Below are 16,958 nucleotides of genomic sequence, written 5' to 3'. Positions count from 1 at the left end.
TTAGAGTTATCGTTTATCATATGACTTACAAGTCACTGTAATGCAAAAATATGGTCATTCATTCCCATTTTAGAACGAAATCCTACTTGTGATTCAATGTAAACATATTACTGCTCTGCCCAGTTAGATAATCTAGAATTTAACGGCCTACTAAAAAGTTATCCTACAATACTTAAGAGAGTAATCCCTCTATAAATATTTACATGTGACAAGTTACCCTTTTTATGAATAGGCACAATACAACCCTCACTCCATATGTCTGGCTACTTTCTGTGCGGGTGGACAATGACACCCTGATATCTTCAGTAGCAAACTGACCATAGTTTACGGTACTAGGTGTCATAGAACGCCATTTTAACGGTACACCCACTTTATTGATATTTTGTTATTATCAACGTGTAACCACCAATGGTAAACCAGTAGTCTAACTGTTTAAATTCTATACTTGCCCTATATGTCAGTCCAATATTTTCTAAAACCTTGTCCTTTTGCATTCTATTCATCATTAACAATTACTAACCTGTCACCCGTAACTAAATTCCAATGATCAGGTACTATGTGTAACGCTTCATTACACATGATACCTGGTGATTGTATTGTAGTTGCAAGGATCTACCCCCTTTGTGGGTAGTTACACATCCTTATCAATCAGGATACCGGTCTACTTAGTAATATAACTGGCATTTGCATAACAACATCTCTCTTGATAAAGCATGTAAATACAAGTGTATGTCGCGATTAACACAAGATGCGTTGAAATAGATACATAGGGCAACCTCTTTTGATGCGTCGATATTGGACAATCACTGTAGGTGCGTCATTATAGATCATATACCTTGGGCGAACCTTGACGGTCTCTTATTAGTCTAGGATGCAGTGATTTCTCCCGGACCGTCGCTCTATATATAATGCGTATACATACACAGCATTTCCCGTGTGCATGACTGGCATAGATATGCATTGTACCAAGTAGTCGTAAATTACTTCGTGTGAGGGTTAATGGGTACTGGACCACTAATTGTTATATGATGACCTCTTTGCAGTGTGTCTTTGCATCATATAACTTAGATACACACATGATCATTTGTGCTACAATGACCAGTGTATATACAAGTACTTTCTCAACTGTCCCAGCCATTTACTTTCAAAAGCGCAAAGAACATCTGTGTAAATCTTCAAATGACTTTAATAATTGACATGTGTCAGTTACATATCATGCATGGTGTGCAAGCTCATCATATCAGTCAGTTTTACAGTGCAATTCATATCATTAAAACAGTAACAGAACGAGTGCATCTAGTGATAAACTAGCAAATTTATAAATAGCATCAAGTATAAAAGTGTACAACGATGGACCGAGCCTATACAATGGGTTCTTCTTCTCAAGTTATGAAACGGTTACATGGAAATTCTTTGAATGGCAATACAGTAAACAGAATACTTTTCGTAAAGATGAATATGTGTACGAAGTCCAATGCACCTCCTTGGTTTTGCCATTACGTGGTTATTTACACAAGGCATACCACAAGGTTAAGTTTTCTCTGCTATGCTGTTGTGTCACTTGCTATACATAATAAATAAGCACAATGTTCTCAGTAAAAATGTTCTCCAACAGTAATTATGATTGTAAGGTAGTATTCGTTATACCTTGAACTGAAGGATAGTTGTATGCCAGCCAAGAAGTATATCTAACTTTGACAGCAACTTAAGCCTTGTTGTTTTTATTCTCAAGTATTTTACAGTTGAGAAGCATATACCCGAATGCAAGACGGGGACCTGTATATATAACCTTCAAGACTATACCACGTGACTAAATTATGTAACCACAAGACGGGCTTTCAACAGGGTAATGTTATCCGTCCAAGAGAGAAATACTGCATTGCGCTGCTAAAATTACATATAAATATAGACTCTGACATTTTACAGCGGGCTTTTATGACAAGCCTGAGCATATTTAACAAATCAAGTTAAAAATCATGCAAATGATAAAAAGCCAGAGCTAAACCTTAATAGCGTACTACAATAGCAGACAAAATTTACTACGCCGAACATAATATAGTCCTTGTATATAAAACAATGAATTACATCAATATAACAATTGCTTTAAACGGGCTTACAATTATTTTTACATAAATATGGATTCCTGAATGTTTTATGTTAAACAGAGACAATTCACAAAAAGCCGGAATAAAAAACATAAAAATAGTTCCAAAGTTGATCCGCCGCCATTTTACGAACATCGAAATGGACACTTGGCACACTTGTAGAAAATGTCTAACTGGCTCCGTAGTCTGGCACTTTATGGTCAATATCATGTTGTCAGTCTGTTCCAGAATGATTTGAACATTAGCTCATCTTAGGAATATCCATTACATTACCTTTAAAAGTACTCGCTTCAAAGAAGAATTTAGACTGAAATTGTAGAGTTAGTTTTCACGGAGAAATCAGCTCTGGAATAGTTAATTTCGGCACAGTTAAAAAGCTTCCACTTACAACACACTAACATGACACGATTCACAGTCCATAGAAGTAAGTTTCTGCATATAGATTTTATTTATGTATATTTTAGAATGGATTGTCACATGATTTCATGGCAGTGTATATGTAATTTGTAAAGGGGGTGGGGGCATTTATATAGTTACATGTTACTGAGGTAACATTATATATTTTGGTACAATAAATATTTAGGATATTTATACTTGTTTTCTGTTGTCTGTCTGGCATTGACAGAACCCACTCTACAAAATAAATGTATGCCGACTAGGTTACGTCGGCACTGGCGCCCAACATGGGACCGTGATGGCATAGCACTTTTTAGTCTCCGACGCTTAATTGCTTATATATAAAGTACCCGCTGATATTCGAGGACGATTTTCAAAACGGTTGGGAAATATGTCACGGTATAGAACTTGAATATTTAAACGGAGAGAAAATGTGTAGGCGGCCCGGCTAGCTCAGTCGGTACAGCATCGGAACGGTATTCCGAGGTCCCGGGTTCGAGTCCCGGTCTGGCTGCACATTTTTTCTCACCCTGTGACATAAGCAAGAAAGTGTATATCAGAACACAAAACTGTCGATTTCTTTAATTACATTGTATTTGTTCACAAACACCCATGGTATATATGTATTAAAATATATATAAAGGAAGTGTAAGAAAATGGTCCCCAATTTTCAGAAAGTTTGAAAGTTAATAACGACATATAAAATGACTTGTTTCAGTTTATTGATGTTTAATCGAATAAAATTGTTACACAAAGCTTGACTTCCATCTTTAAATTCCATTTAAAAAATGTCCTCCGTGGTAACATTTCTTTTGATTTTCAAGAAATCTCAGAGTGTGACTGTTAGTAAACAATTTTGTAACGGCGAAAGGATTACTTGTAATAAACTTAGGAGATGAATGTCGAATTTATGGCGTTTTTTTGTACAGAACATTTCTTTGACTCAGTGTTGTTACATGTTCTTGTCCTTTGGGATCATAAAGAACATTCACAAAATTCCACTTAAGCCGGTGCTTGGGCGTGAGGGGTGTTGCACATTTCATAACCTCCCACGAACCAAGTCTGCTATTAAGTTTCTCGGTTGCGTTCTATGCTTCCAAAGGATCTTTTCCCCCCAATGGTAATTCGGAAACGATTTATGTAACTGCAACTAAGAGTGTCATGCTTTATGTGACTTTTTTATTCGATAGACATTAAAGTAATAATATTTCATATTGTATACATGTTTTGATTACTTTTCGAAATTACATATGCAAATCTTATTTATCTCATTAGGACTATTTTTATGAAAAATACTTAAAAACAAAAGAAAGGTTAAACAACAGCTATTCACAGTGTAAAACAAATAAATAACTTTAAAGTATTATCGGTTTCATCAAAATGATATTCAATTTTAAAGGTTTCCTCTCCAATACTATTTTTGTAACGTCTTCTCCGAACATGCAAAATGATGCTTAGAAGTGTCTCAAAGAATAAAACAATCCCACCCAATCTAAAGGAAGTATGAAATTTATCACAGTACGTAATAGTTAATAATCTTTTATAATAATTCGGTAATAGTAAAATTATATTTGCTTGCACAGTAAATGTCAGACATCTGTTAGAAGAACATTTCAATAAACAAGAATATTTATAAGACTCCAGTTGAAATTTCCATTTCAACAAGATGACGTGCTGAACCCATATTTGTATTGCGCGGGCCTAAGGTAAGGACCTTAATTTTCTATCCAAATCCATCGGAGGAGATTGATGGAACTTGGTTAGAATGTTTATTCCTTGAAGACAAAGCGCAAGACGTATGTTACAGTTGGATTAACCCGATGTCAAGGTCATTCCTGAAGGTCAAAACGTTTGAGAATGCTTCATATTTACTCATTTTTCTCAGCTTAAAAGGGTGATACATAATATCTAATAACATTTATATGTCTATGTTGTCTATAAACATTTCTGCACATAGCATGTAATTAGACAGGGTTCGCGTGCACACTTTAAAAACTTTTACATGTATATATTTACCTTTCAATATTTTGTTTTTAATACCACACTTTTCGGAAAAATTGAATATTTTCTACACTGAAAGGTAAATTTATTCTTAGTTGATATCCAATGAAACTTCATGATGTGTATATGAATAAGACATGTATCCATATGGTGTCATCAAAGCCAATGATATTTTATAATGGTCATTAGATAATATGATTAAAATTGGTTATATTTTGTCCTGTATTTTTAAAACACACATTGACATAGTTCAGGAATCTAAAACATCCTCCTCTAACTCTGTTGAGTTATACACCATTAAAATTCAGAGATGAATTTGAGAATAAAATTTTGATTGACACACATTATGTACATTTCTCAAATTCACTATTTGTTAGTTTTATCCGTTTCTATTATAGAAGTTTAAGAACCTGTAAGTAGAAGGGTAGATAATTATGGCTTATGGATGCATCTGTGACATTAAGTATGCAATAACATCCTGTTACTCAATATATATTTCAGTTAGTCATATGACGGTCCCCACTTTAGATTGTTTGGATATCTTTCCTCGAGAGCTTTGCGTAACTCTTTGCTGTGTTTGGCATCACGTGTTTCACAAACGACCTTCACCTGGATTGAAAATTGTTAAATGTTATACATTTACTTCGTAGAATCCTTTCAATATCTTTGAGTAATGAGTTTAGATTAATATTAACGTGTTTGTGTTATGTCTTGGATGAACCGCGCTTATTAAAGTACGAAATGTATAAATTACATTAATTATATTAATAACTTAACACAAAATGTATTTTGCTCATTTCTTCGTGCAGTAGAGGTCCGAAATCAACACAGGTTTTGATTTCTACATCTAACTTTGGTGTAACTATTATACAAAATAGTATTATAAAATCTTTCTTCTTCTGTTCTGCATGTTAGTACATTTTTAATAAATAAATAAAATACTGAACTAAATTGAATCAATTCCGTAAGTTATTTTTGGATCTAAAAAACGTCTATAATTTAAAAAAAATATATATAATACGATAAACTGGATTTGTGTAAGCATTTTAACCAGGAACTATAACACGAATTTCATATGAAAATATCTTTGTAAAAAAAGATCTAATAATAAATCTGTACCTTAAATCACCGGTGGCGGTGTCCCACTATTAACTTTTAATTTCTATCCACCTTTTTAGTTTTTATGCGCGTGTGCAAACATGTTTGTTTATCTTAAAATACGTGTTATTTAATCTTTGGCCTTACCATAGCAGCAAATACATCATGCTTTTCCCATGGTCTTTCGTGGAAAATATCCACGATGCTGAAGTTTAAGAAATAAAGAAAATTCATGTTATACATAGTTAAGTTGTTGGAATGACGTAATCTTTTTCCCTTGACGAAAACAGTTTCATTACCATAAGTGTCATATTGACAATACAACGAGAAAAAACAGCGGAATAATGAACACTCAAGTGGTATTAAAAACTTCTAACATTGTTTGCAAGCGTAAAGAAATTATTACACCAGAAATTGTCTTCCTAGTACGTAAATATATAGAGGATATTACATGAGTGTCTTTTCATATTGAATTTATTAAACAAGTTGAATAAAATAATAAAATGCGAGGCTCTGCCGAGCATTTTATCAATTTTATTCAACTCGTTTAATAAATGCAATGTGGAAAGGCACAAATGTAATATTCTTTTTATTACATGTAAGCCTTTTCTGTCAAAACATCACAAATTGTACTTTCTTTTACTATATACACAAGTCAGTTTGACCAACGTTTCCTATACTATAAACGACGTCGACGTCAAAGGTTTTTTACACTAGTGTATTATCATTTTTATTTAATGGCTTTATTACATTCCCGCGACGTCAATCATGTGATAAAAAATATCCATACTATGAATTGTTGAGATTTAATATTTAAAAGTATTATCTTATTAAGTTTAAACTGCATCATTTACAACTTAATGGCATTATGGTCAATTTGTTAAAACGCGTTACCTCCCTTTGCTTATACATCTATTACCCGTAACAGTAGGCGTAAAAACTGACAAATCTTACATGCACAACCCTTCCTTAACTTAACTTGCTTCATGCGAAACTTACATTTTGCTAAACAGTATAGTTACCTGACATTCTGATCAGCAAGAAGTTTCGTAAGCTCTGCCATCCCTCCCGGTCTGTCGCGGACAGAGACTCTGAATCTGACCAGTCGTTCGTCGGTAGCTAATGCTCTTTCAATCACATGACCCAGCACTGTTGTGTCAATGTTACCTCCACTCAGAATTACCACAACCCTAACGATTGATAGAATTTTAAATATTTTATGGAGGAACTATACCTTTCAGGTTCGTATGTAAAATATTACGTAGGCTTTGGTACTAACATTGACTATAAAGTAAAGCTTGAAACTTCGGACATAAAACCAGTCGTCTAAAATAATATAACGACTTAATTTTATCTTACACGTGAATTTTCTTTTTAGCAGAGGTGTGGACGAGTAAATATTAAAAGTATCTTATATGTATTTTTTCAGTATGTATAAATTTTAAGTGTTTCACAAAGTTCATTACTTTTTGCCCTTTAATTCAGGTACTAGTCCTTGAATGATGGCAGCTAAGCCTGCAGCTCCACCACCCTCCACTACGACTTTCTCCACCTCTATGCATCTCAGAATAGCTAGTGCCATATTCTCCTCACTTGCAAAATAAAAAAAGAAAACAAAATAGCAATCAATTCAATATTTAGGCATATTACTGTTACAAATGATCGTCACGTTAATGCGATATTCATTTTGAACTTCCTTACTGAATTTCTCCGCAATTTAATTCATCCGCACAAACTAAATTATTTCCAAATTAAACGTTTACTATTGAAATGCCCCTCGTTTATTTATAGACTCAGTAGCGTTGGTTTACGGATCGCGGGGTTGTGAGTTTGATCCCCGGGCGGGGCGTATGTTCTCCGTGACGATTTGATAAACGGCATTGTGTCTGAAATCATTCGTCCTCCACCTCTGATTCATATGGGGAAGTTGACAGTTACTTGCGGAGAATAGGTTTGTACTGGTACAGAATCCAGGAACACTGGTTAGGTTAACTGCCCGCCGTTACATGACTGAAATACTGTTGAAAAATGGCGTTAAACCCAAAACAAAGAAACAAAATACACTCACTCGAACAATTTAGACATGTGACGTCATTGCGGTGCGAAAAGTGGATAACTGCATTGGCATAAAGAATCAAAGCTGAGATAAATAAATGAGCCATTAAAGGCACTGACCTCCAGAGTTTGGCTAAAAAATGATTTTTCTTTAAAATTGAAGTTTGGTCATATTATGAACATTAGAACATGAGTTTTTGTTTCTAAGCTATCTTAAAAATGCCAGATCAAGAACCAAAATCATGCCCGAATCGGAAATCGCGGCAATCTACGGTCTACTCTTGACGGAAGAATACGTACTTAGTTTGTTAAACGCAAAGCTTTACAGAGTAGTTTACCTCTAGTACCCCGTTACGAAAGCTTTTCAATTTTAAATGGAAAAATTAGTAAAACAACTATATCTTATGTGTTTCTATAACTTATAATCTGTCAGTAACTAAGTTTGAAGGCTTTCTTAAGAAATATAGATATAATTTTCTGTTATCTAAATACTTTCTTTTTTGTTGTCGCACGATCTGGAGGTCAGTGCCTTCAACAGAAATAACTTTTACTTGTCTCTGCTGTCAGTGCTATATAAGGAAGATATATATTGATACGTTTTCTTTGCAACAGATTTTATACAATGCCTAAATGATTATGTTCCTTACTTTACAGTGACAATTTGATCTATCAGTTTATGTGCAGTCTCAAATGCGTTCACTCCGACAGTTGGAACAGCCAAACCTAAATTATAAATATCAAAATATAACATCCAAAGAATGACAATACATAATATTGTATCTCTATAATTTCAGTATGTGATACTAGAATTAGTGCAAATGTAATAGTTCTCTTAGGACGATTCATTTCCAGTTCTCAATTCATAACATCTATTTTCAAAAACGGAGAAAAAACATAGCGATTATTAAATGCCGTAAATTGTAGCATATTGTCTAGCACTTTTAACGTTTTGTTTTAAATGACTGATTGATTAAGAGAACAGTATTAGTAATTGTAATCAAGAACTCGATGCTAATAACATAATAAGACGTTAACACACACACACACACACACACACACACATATATATATATATATATATATATATATATATATATATATATATATATATATATATATATATATATATATATATATATATATATATATATATATATATATATATATAATTTATTACCAACCACGTAAGTAGCACATTGTTTGCTTACTTTCTGGTATATCCATAATTTTTAAATTTCTTTTAGCACTGTTCTTGATTTAATTAAGCTTCAGTCCATTTTAGATCGGGAACCATAGGTCACCTTTCATAGAATTGCTCTCTACTGCATCATTATAGGCTCCATTAGAGGTATCAACACATCTGTTAATATCTCTTTATGTAACATGTGCAAATGTTGAGATCTGCTCAACCCAGGGCTAGAGAGTATGGACAGCAGCATGCATTTCCACTGTCATCCACGAATATGCTCAATCAAACCGAGCTTGCAATATTTTTATTTTTTGTCGTGTTGGGCGACCTGTGGAGGTTCCACTTTTTCTATTTATTAAATTCATTTCATTGTATGTAGAACCATATGATTTGATTCATGGCTTTGTGAAAAAGATATTAGGCAACCATGAGTGAGTTTAGATGTTTACGCAAATTAAAACTGTAAAACCTCCTAAATTTTCAAAATAATTATCATCTGTCACTAAGAACTCCCTCTTGTCTGGTGAAAAGAGCCCTTTGTCTCTTTTTTTACAATCAGGGAATGTACTTCAGACATACAATGTATGAATTACAATAAATATGACACTCAGATATATGTGACAAAAAGATATGATTAAAAGCTGGTGGTTCTTTAATATGCCAAATGGCGTAAAGTTATTTTATTACTGGATATTAATATAAAAAAAATAATAACGATGTCATATTACTTCGACTAGCTCTGTTTTAACATAATTTACCATCTGCAAGTGTAGGAGTGGTTGGTGTAAATATTGGTTTTCCGGCTTTCATGGCGGCTTGGAAACCAGGACTATGCTCCGGTTCAACACCCTTATGATGAAAAAAGAAGACAATCTAAATTCGAAAACTTTATATCAACATTTCTTTGTAAACAATGTAAATTTTATATCAACTCAAAGTTTTCTATATCATTCTATATGCGCCAAAAGTAGGTTGACGTTCCCACAAGTTAAAATTTTCACTCTTCGAATGGAGGATATTTTAAATCAATCATTCGTTTGATAAGAACATATGTAAAAGGGAGAGGTGTCATTTGATACCTACATTAGATATCTCTTTGAAGTTATAACATGTAGTTGATAAATCGAAAGAAAAAAGATAAACTAATGCTTTAAATTTGTAAAACGGGGAAAACATTAGATTTACTTCTATTACAAATAATGTTATGAAGAAACACGTATAAAATCTATCGAACAAATCTTTGCATCTGTGAAAAAATGGATGCAGAAAGAGATGGGTTCAAATCGATAATATATTTATTGATACGTACAATGATCTTGACATTTGGCAATTTTGTTTTAATAGCGAGAGCGATTCCAGCTATCATTCCGCCACCACCAACAGGAATAATGCATGCATCAAGGTCAGGTACCTGTTCTACAATCTCCAAGCCAATCGTGCCTTGTCCAGCTATTATATCTGGATGGTCGTATCTAACATAATTATAGTAGCATTCCGTTTTAAGTTGGCAAATACAAATACAAAAAATATGTATAAACTGTAGATGGTCGTACCATATAACATAGAATCCAATTTTAATTCTTTTTATACACGGTAAACTAAAATCACAACAAGCATGACTTTACACAGTTTTAGACATACGCCTGAACTCGAGTTTATATACCGAAATAAGCATGCTATATCGTAATGTATACCAATGATCTGACAAAAAGATGCAGATAAGTGGTGACTGTAAGGTCCCGCTCGAGACTGGTTTATAAGTAAAATTTTGAAACATGTTTCCAAAGACCTCGTATCTCACCCGTTTATGTACATCTGTCCTCCTTCTTTACTCTTTTTCAGCGCAATTTTTTTGGACTGAAATTTATATTAAACTTTATTACTTACTGTCACTGTTGCATTTAAACGTCTTCTTTCAAACTTTCAAGTAATGTTGATAATTTGACAAGTACGTCGTATCAACTTTAAGTCAAAATTGTTTGATAATCTACGCTTTAGTGTAACTAGTAAAGCGGCTTTGAACGTACAGTGGCAAATAACATTACAGATTAGTACTAGCATTTAGGAGTGACCTGTCGCTTTTATTAATAGATTTGAAAGGTTACTGGAATAAACCACTTCAGTAAAGGGGTACCCTACCTTTTTATAACTTATTTTATAATAAATGTTTAAATGACTACCTCTTCGACAATTAGACGCCGTGGTGCAGTGGTAAGCGTGACTGTTCTAGAATCTAACTTTTGTGAGTTCGAGTTACAACGGAGATCAATATTTTTTCATTTTTTTTATATTTTTTTCATTTTATATTTTGGTAACATGTATTTAAAATGATAATAATGTTAAAGATGCATTCGTATGGATGGATCCGTACCCGTAGATACTTCCTATTTGAATTGAATTACTTGTATCATTTTACTATTTTCGCATATAACATAGGTTTTTCAAATATCTTTTTGATTGTGAATTATTCAACATGGTTGACATAGCTCTTGACAATTTGGTCATTCAACTAGCTGATGACACTGATTCGGATAAAACTGACACCGCCAGCGAGTGTGAGGATGCTCCATTGGGCGCGTGTGTTTGAAATGTATTGAATGTATTGAAATTGTATGAATGAAATTAAAAATGAAATTGAAGTGATGAAATAAAATGAAATTAAAACAAAAAAAAAAAACGTGAAAAAATATAAATACACATGTAAAACAAATTCAATCATAAAACAAATCGCCCTATGTGGGATTCGAACCCACAGCCTCCTAATCGCAAAAGTTAAATCACTAGCAACACTCCGCAATGCTACCAACTGAGCTATCAATGCGATTTCAATCTGTTTAGTATTTGGAATATATTTATAGTTTTAAATAAGTCAAATATCTTTCAAACCCTTATTTAATAAATGGAACAGTCTGGAAAATCCAAATCTAAAAATAAAAGCGACAGGTCACTCCTAATTGCTAATATGTTGATCCACTGAAGATTACTGTATAACTGGTTTGAATAAAATGTTATTCTATTACTTCTTCTTGTTTTCTTTTATCAGTTTTGTTTGCTTTTGAGTATTTCACTAGAATAATACAGCAGAGAAAATGATTTTAAACCAAAGCAATGTTAGAAAATAATTACAGTTTGAAAATAAAGGAAATAGCCCATGATAACAAAAATAATGCTGAAGCTTCTTCGCTTGCATATTTTTTCTCCCTTTTTCCGGCTGTACATACAATTATCAGAATTGTGTTGTGTCATCAAACAAATATTTATCCCAGTTAACAATCTTCTTACATCGATTATGTTATCTCCAGAAATCGTGATGTTTGCTCCAAATTTCTCACACGCCTTTATTTTCATCAGTGGCGCTATTGTTGGCATGACAACATACACTGGTATCCCGAGACACTTTCCATGATATGACAATGCTAAGGCATGGTTCCCGGCACTGGCTGCTACTACTCCTTTCTTTTTCTGCGTCTGCAAATGATTTCATGCGAGAGTCATTAAAAATGTGCTCCATTAGGGAAACGGACAATTTTTAGTTATCTAAACTTGTCCTGTTTTTTAAAAGAAACTTTAATTTTTATTTCGTAACTAACACAGATAAAAACAATGTATTTGTTTAAGGACATTGTGAATACGTATATATAGACAATAAACAACATAATTTGTTGCAAAGAAATGTATTTGTAACTTGTAAGCGACACGTCTTATTTCCTTGTATTTGCTTAATATTTCATTCAAATTGATACATTCAAAACGGTAATAGGATAGACATTGGGCATGATTTATTGTGTTTTTTCCATAAAATATATTGATTTTGATAAACCGAAAAACAAGACAATTTTAAAAGAATAAAATTGAAGAGAAGTCTTTATTAGACAACAGTAAAGAATGTTTTTATCTTAATTAATGCGATATTTCCTAGAGACTACTATAAATCAATGACATACAAATGTAATGGCTTTATACTCTCCAAAATACGCAACAATTGTGACCATCATTTTCAAGGTGTGACCCTAATATCACATGTTATCAAAAGAAACATAGTGGATTTCATTCTATGAATGAAAAATATAAAATATATATATATTGTGCTAACAAACGAAAGAAATTAGAAAAATATCTATTACACGTTCCACATTCGAGCTGAAATTAACTCATTTTTCATATCATATACTGTTAAAAAACAATGTTTTATTGTTAGTAAAAGTCGTATCAATGTTGTTTACCCTCACAAATTGCTCCAGAACATTGATACAATGTAAGCTACAACCTGTTAATAATTTGCTGCTTTCCGTGTTTACATAACGTCTAAATATTATACTTCGGCGCAATTCAGTACAATTTATACATGTTAGAAATACTGCAGTTAGGGGTATACATGTAATTCTAAAATGAGGTGTTTTGTTTTGTATACCGGAGACAGGTTCAGCAGGCTGTTCCTTGCTCCTCTTTCTTTGAAGCTGAAATGATACATTTTTGTATGAGATTTTCGTAGTTTTAACATTTTATTCTACCATACAATTTGATAAAATTTAGCTTTATTTTGATAAGAATCAGCTCTTTGAGAAAAAGTTATCATAGGTCACACGCATTATATTGAAACGGTGACCTTTTGTCAAGATAATCTAAGTAATTTTTGTTCTTCACAGGTTTGAACGTATGTCTACCTTTTAGCTTATTAGCGTCAGTTACAACTGAAGCAACCATACCTTCCTGTGTATTGAACAAATTCTTTCTTGGTGTAGATTTCCATTCCGTACATGTCGGACAACTGCGAGCGCTGTAAAATACCATTTTGAGTTTTCACATACGAAAACAAAAGGTTTATTCCTGATAAGTCTAAAGCAGATATACCGCTTACCTTCTTAAACAAGCTCTCATACAGTCGCCTGCAGGTTTACTTTTTGTACGTTTACGAATATATTGAATTCTTAATTCAAGTGTTTTAAACCTCGTACTTAAATTTTATTACGCTCGGTCCGGTCTTTACTTAAAAATTCAAGCATCAACACTGCAAAATTGAAGCAAGTATAATTCTATTACAGTTACTGTAACCTTATTTTAGACGTATGTATAGCGAATACTTACACTAATTACAGTCACGTCACGTACAAATACCACGTGACAATGACAATCAAGTGACTGTTAGACTAAAACCAAAGAAAATCAAATTTCTTTTAATTTTGAATTTATTGTTATGTTATCACCTTCATAAGCCTCATTTCATTGTAAAATACTCAACAATCAAAACGTTGTCGATAACTAACAACTTATAGAAAACACTAGATCCTTCAGAATTTTGCTAAAGGTATTTTTTTTTGTATACATTATAGAGTTAACTGGAGTCTCGTGATATAGCTGCAGGATGATTAGTAGGAAATGTACCAAAATACAGGCTAAAATAAGCAGAATTCTACTTACGCGGCATGGTGTTTTTACAACCGCGTCGCCAATGGCTTCTTGAGCATTTATAACCTTTTCAAAGTCTACCGATTTTGGGTGGTCCGAATCGCAGAAACTAAAATATTATTTTGAATTTCAATAAAATGCGTCAGTTTAAAGTAAACCGTTTGCCATTTGTCATTATTTACTGAAAGGTGACTTTTTCTCGGAAAATTGCATAGGTATATCAATCTCTTTGTGAAAATATTTCTTATTATACTCACGTACGTTGATTGAATGTTTTTTCACTATAGTCCGGTATTAAAATTTTAAGATCAAACAAAATAGAAATGTGAAAAAATAATAGTATCTCAAAGCAGAACCGTAATAAAATTTAATGCATTTCAATTCTAAATTACGAAATTAGAATTACTTACATATCCACGATCTCTTCTTCTACTTCTTCAGTTGACATGGCTAGTTGAATGTTGATGTTTCTAGAACAGACTATTTAGCGTATATAAAATATATAAAAATAATGTCATGATGGCTCCAATTGCTACTATAGTATTCAGTATTAAGTTTCCGACATGGGCTTACTTTTACACATTTAAAACTATTGAAACCCATCAGCCCAATATCCAGTGCCCATTTATCAACAAAAATATGCATGGCTCTGTGCTTCTAATACAGAATAAAGATAAACATAGGCGCAAATGCCACGAAAAAAGATCATGCTATATCTTACGCATGCGCTTCTGTCAGAACAAGTGTCAAGAAATCAAGCGTTGATCAAGTACATAAGCAGGCCTGGCTTCAATTTCACGAAACAACTTAAGTAATTACTTAGTTAAGTCTGTTATTTTAAAATCATGCTTTTACTTAAGTTATTGTTATTTCATATTGATTGTTTCTATAACAATGTATTTATAGCTACATTATACTATGGTAAGTAGTATTTGTCCGCAGTATTGATTTCAGTCATGCAAACATGATATTTCTATTTAAGCACGATATAATAAACATAAGTATTTGCTTAAGTTTATTTCTTATTTCTACACTTTGTTTTCTGTAAACTTCCGAATTGTTGTGTTTTGATCTATGAAATAGTCATAAACGGAACTGATTTAGATGAAAAAGACAACATTGAAGACACATAAAGGGCAAAAACAAGCATTTGAAATAACTTAGCTAAGCAATTAGTTAAGTTTTTTTTTCATGAAATTGGGACCAAAACACAATTGTTGCAAATACTTTAATGACCCATTGGGTGTTTAAGGAAGGATATGTAAAAGTATCTTCTTTATCCCTCAGCAATATAAAAGCGACCGGGACAATAGGCCGTGTCCATCTTACAGACAGGTAATTCTTGTTGCGGTAAAACAATTTCCATATATGCAAACTTAATCTAGTTGCGGTGGCCTAATGGATAAGGCACCTACCCCGCAATCGGGAGGTCGAAGGTTCGAGCCTTGTCAGAGGCGGGTCTTGTTACTGAAGAGAGACCGGTTGGTGAGCCGCCAGCTGGTTAAATAATGGTTACCGATTGCCTACCTGCCTGGTGCCTGGCATTAAAAAATAGGAATCGGGAAGAAATGCTGTTCAATGTATGTAGGTGTCTCATAAGCCAAATTGGTTGGCCCTTTCAGTAAGGGTGACACTATAATAAACAAACACTTTAATTTTTCTAGAACTTAAATAATTTAGCACTGACCATTATTGCGTCATTAAAAGCGGATGCGTAATACAAATGATCAACATAAGGAGACAACATATCAAATAAGTGAAAACTGTTGCATTATAATGATCACTTTCGTTCTTCATATTCATAGAAACTGATTCCATTTTCGTATCGGCTTATTGACAATTTCTCACGAATATATTTTGTAAATCTATATTTACAATAAAAATTAAAAAGGAAGTAAATTTCTGAAATAAAGAATATAGAAAATTCTACATTTTCTATACAGATTCATTTGATACCTAAAACATTGCTTATGAAAACAATAAAATATATACAATAACAAGTAAAATCTGTAAAAAGATCCCCTGGAAACATAGAATGCAACCAATAAGAAAAATATCAGACTTTGAAAGCGAACAGTATGGATCCTTACCAGACTGCGCTGATGCGCAGGCTGGTCTGGATCCATGCTGATCGCAAACGCACTATGTTGGTTTTCTCATGGCACGGCTCATTTCTAATCTACTACCATATACTAACGTTTTGTTTCATTTTCCCGAAATTTAAAACATTAGAAGCAATTTGAACGCATGTCTCATTTTAGCCTAACAAAACAAATTCCGCTTTCAAAGTAAATTAAGTATTGATAACTAAAAGCAACTGCTTACCAAACAAAAATCCTATGACAATGACACTGTAAATGATAAACGCCTCTTTAAATGCGTAATATTTTGTTTTTTGTTGTGAACAAATATAATTTACAATATCACTTCTTGTAAGAAACTTTATACAAAAGGCCATCAGAAAAAATATCACAAAAATCTTTCTGATATCACAATTTATAAACACAAATACGGAAGTATCGAGGTGACAAGTGTGCGGCCACGAGATAAAAACGCATATTTGTCACCCAAAAGTATTTTTCTTTCCGTGTGGTTTTGGAAAATCTATTCGTCTAAAAACAGTGTTTAAATAATAAAAAAAAGACTAATACTCCTGTTACAACTGGGTCTTATTGTTGTTATTTTATCCGATTTAGTCGAGTCCTATC

The 16,958-nt window shown here is 32.9% G+C and overlaps 1 protein-coding gene across 5 annotated transcripts; it reads right to left on the bottom strand.

Annotated features, from left to right (window-relative positions):
• Positions 1–3,077: 3,077 nt before the first annotated feature.
• Positions 3,078–16,712, bottom strand: LOC123538084 (L-threonine ammonia-lyase-like). 5 transcript variants are annotated; one of them, XM_053530015.1, is made up of 15 exons: positions 16,576–16,712; positions 15,666–15,883; positions 14,661–14,730; positions 14,263–14,359; positions 13,551–13,621; positions 13,256–13,301; positions 12,127–12,312; positions 10,646–10,701; positions 10,154–10,316; positions 9,603–9,693; positions 8,303–8,378; positions 7,067–7,192; positions 6,623–6,790; positions 5,748–5,805; positions 3,078–5,111 (listed from the first exon to the last, which is right to left on the bottom strand). In XM_053530015.1, exons 3-15 carry the CDS (start codon positions 14,696–14,698, stop codon positions 5,004–5,006), a joined length of 1,284 nt encoding a protein of 427 aa, XP_053385990.1. In that variant the 5' UTR covers positions 14,699–14,730; positions 15,666–15,883; positions 16,576–16,712; the 3' UTR covers positions 3,078–5,003. The 5 variants fall into 5 exon arrangements, with proteins under 5 accessions (XP_053385990.1, XP_053385992.1, XP_053385991.1 ...); XM_053530017.1 differs by having other exon boundaries at positions 14,661–14,720; XM_053530016.1 differs by having other exon boundaries at positions 15,666–15,788; positions 16,576–16,692.
• Positions 16,713–16,958: the final 246 nt, after the last annotated feature.

The sequence above is a fragment of the Mercenaria mercenaria genome, chromosome 18 (genome assembly GCF_021730395.1).
Source record: "Mercenaria mercenaria strain notata chromosome 18, MADL_Memer_1, whole genome shotgun sequence".
Classification (NCBI taxonomy): Eukaryota; Metazoa; Mollusca; class Bivalvia; order Venerida; family Veneridae; genus Mercenaria; species Mercenaria mercenaria.
Note: the sequence above shows the minus strand (reverse complement) of the source record. Positions and strands in the feature narration are given on the sequence as shown.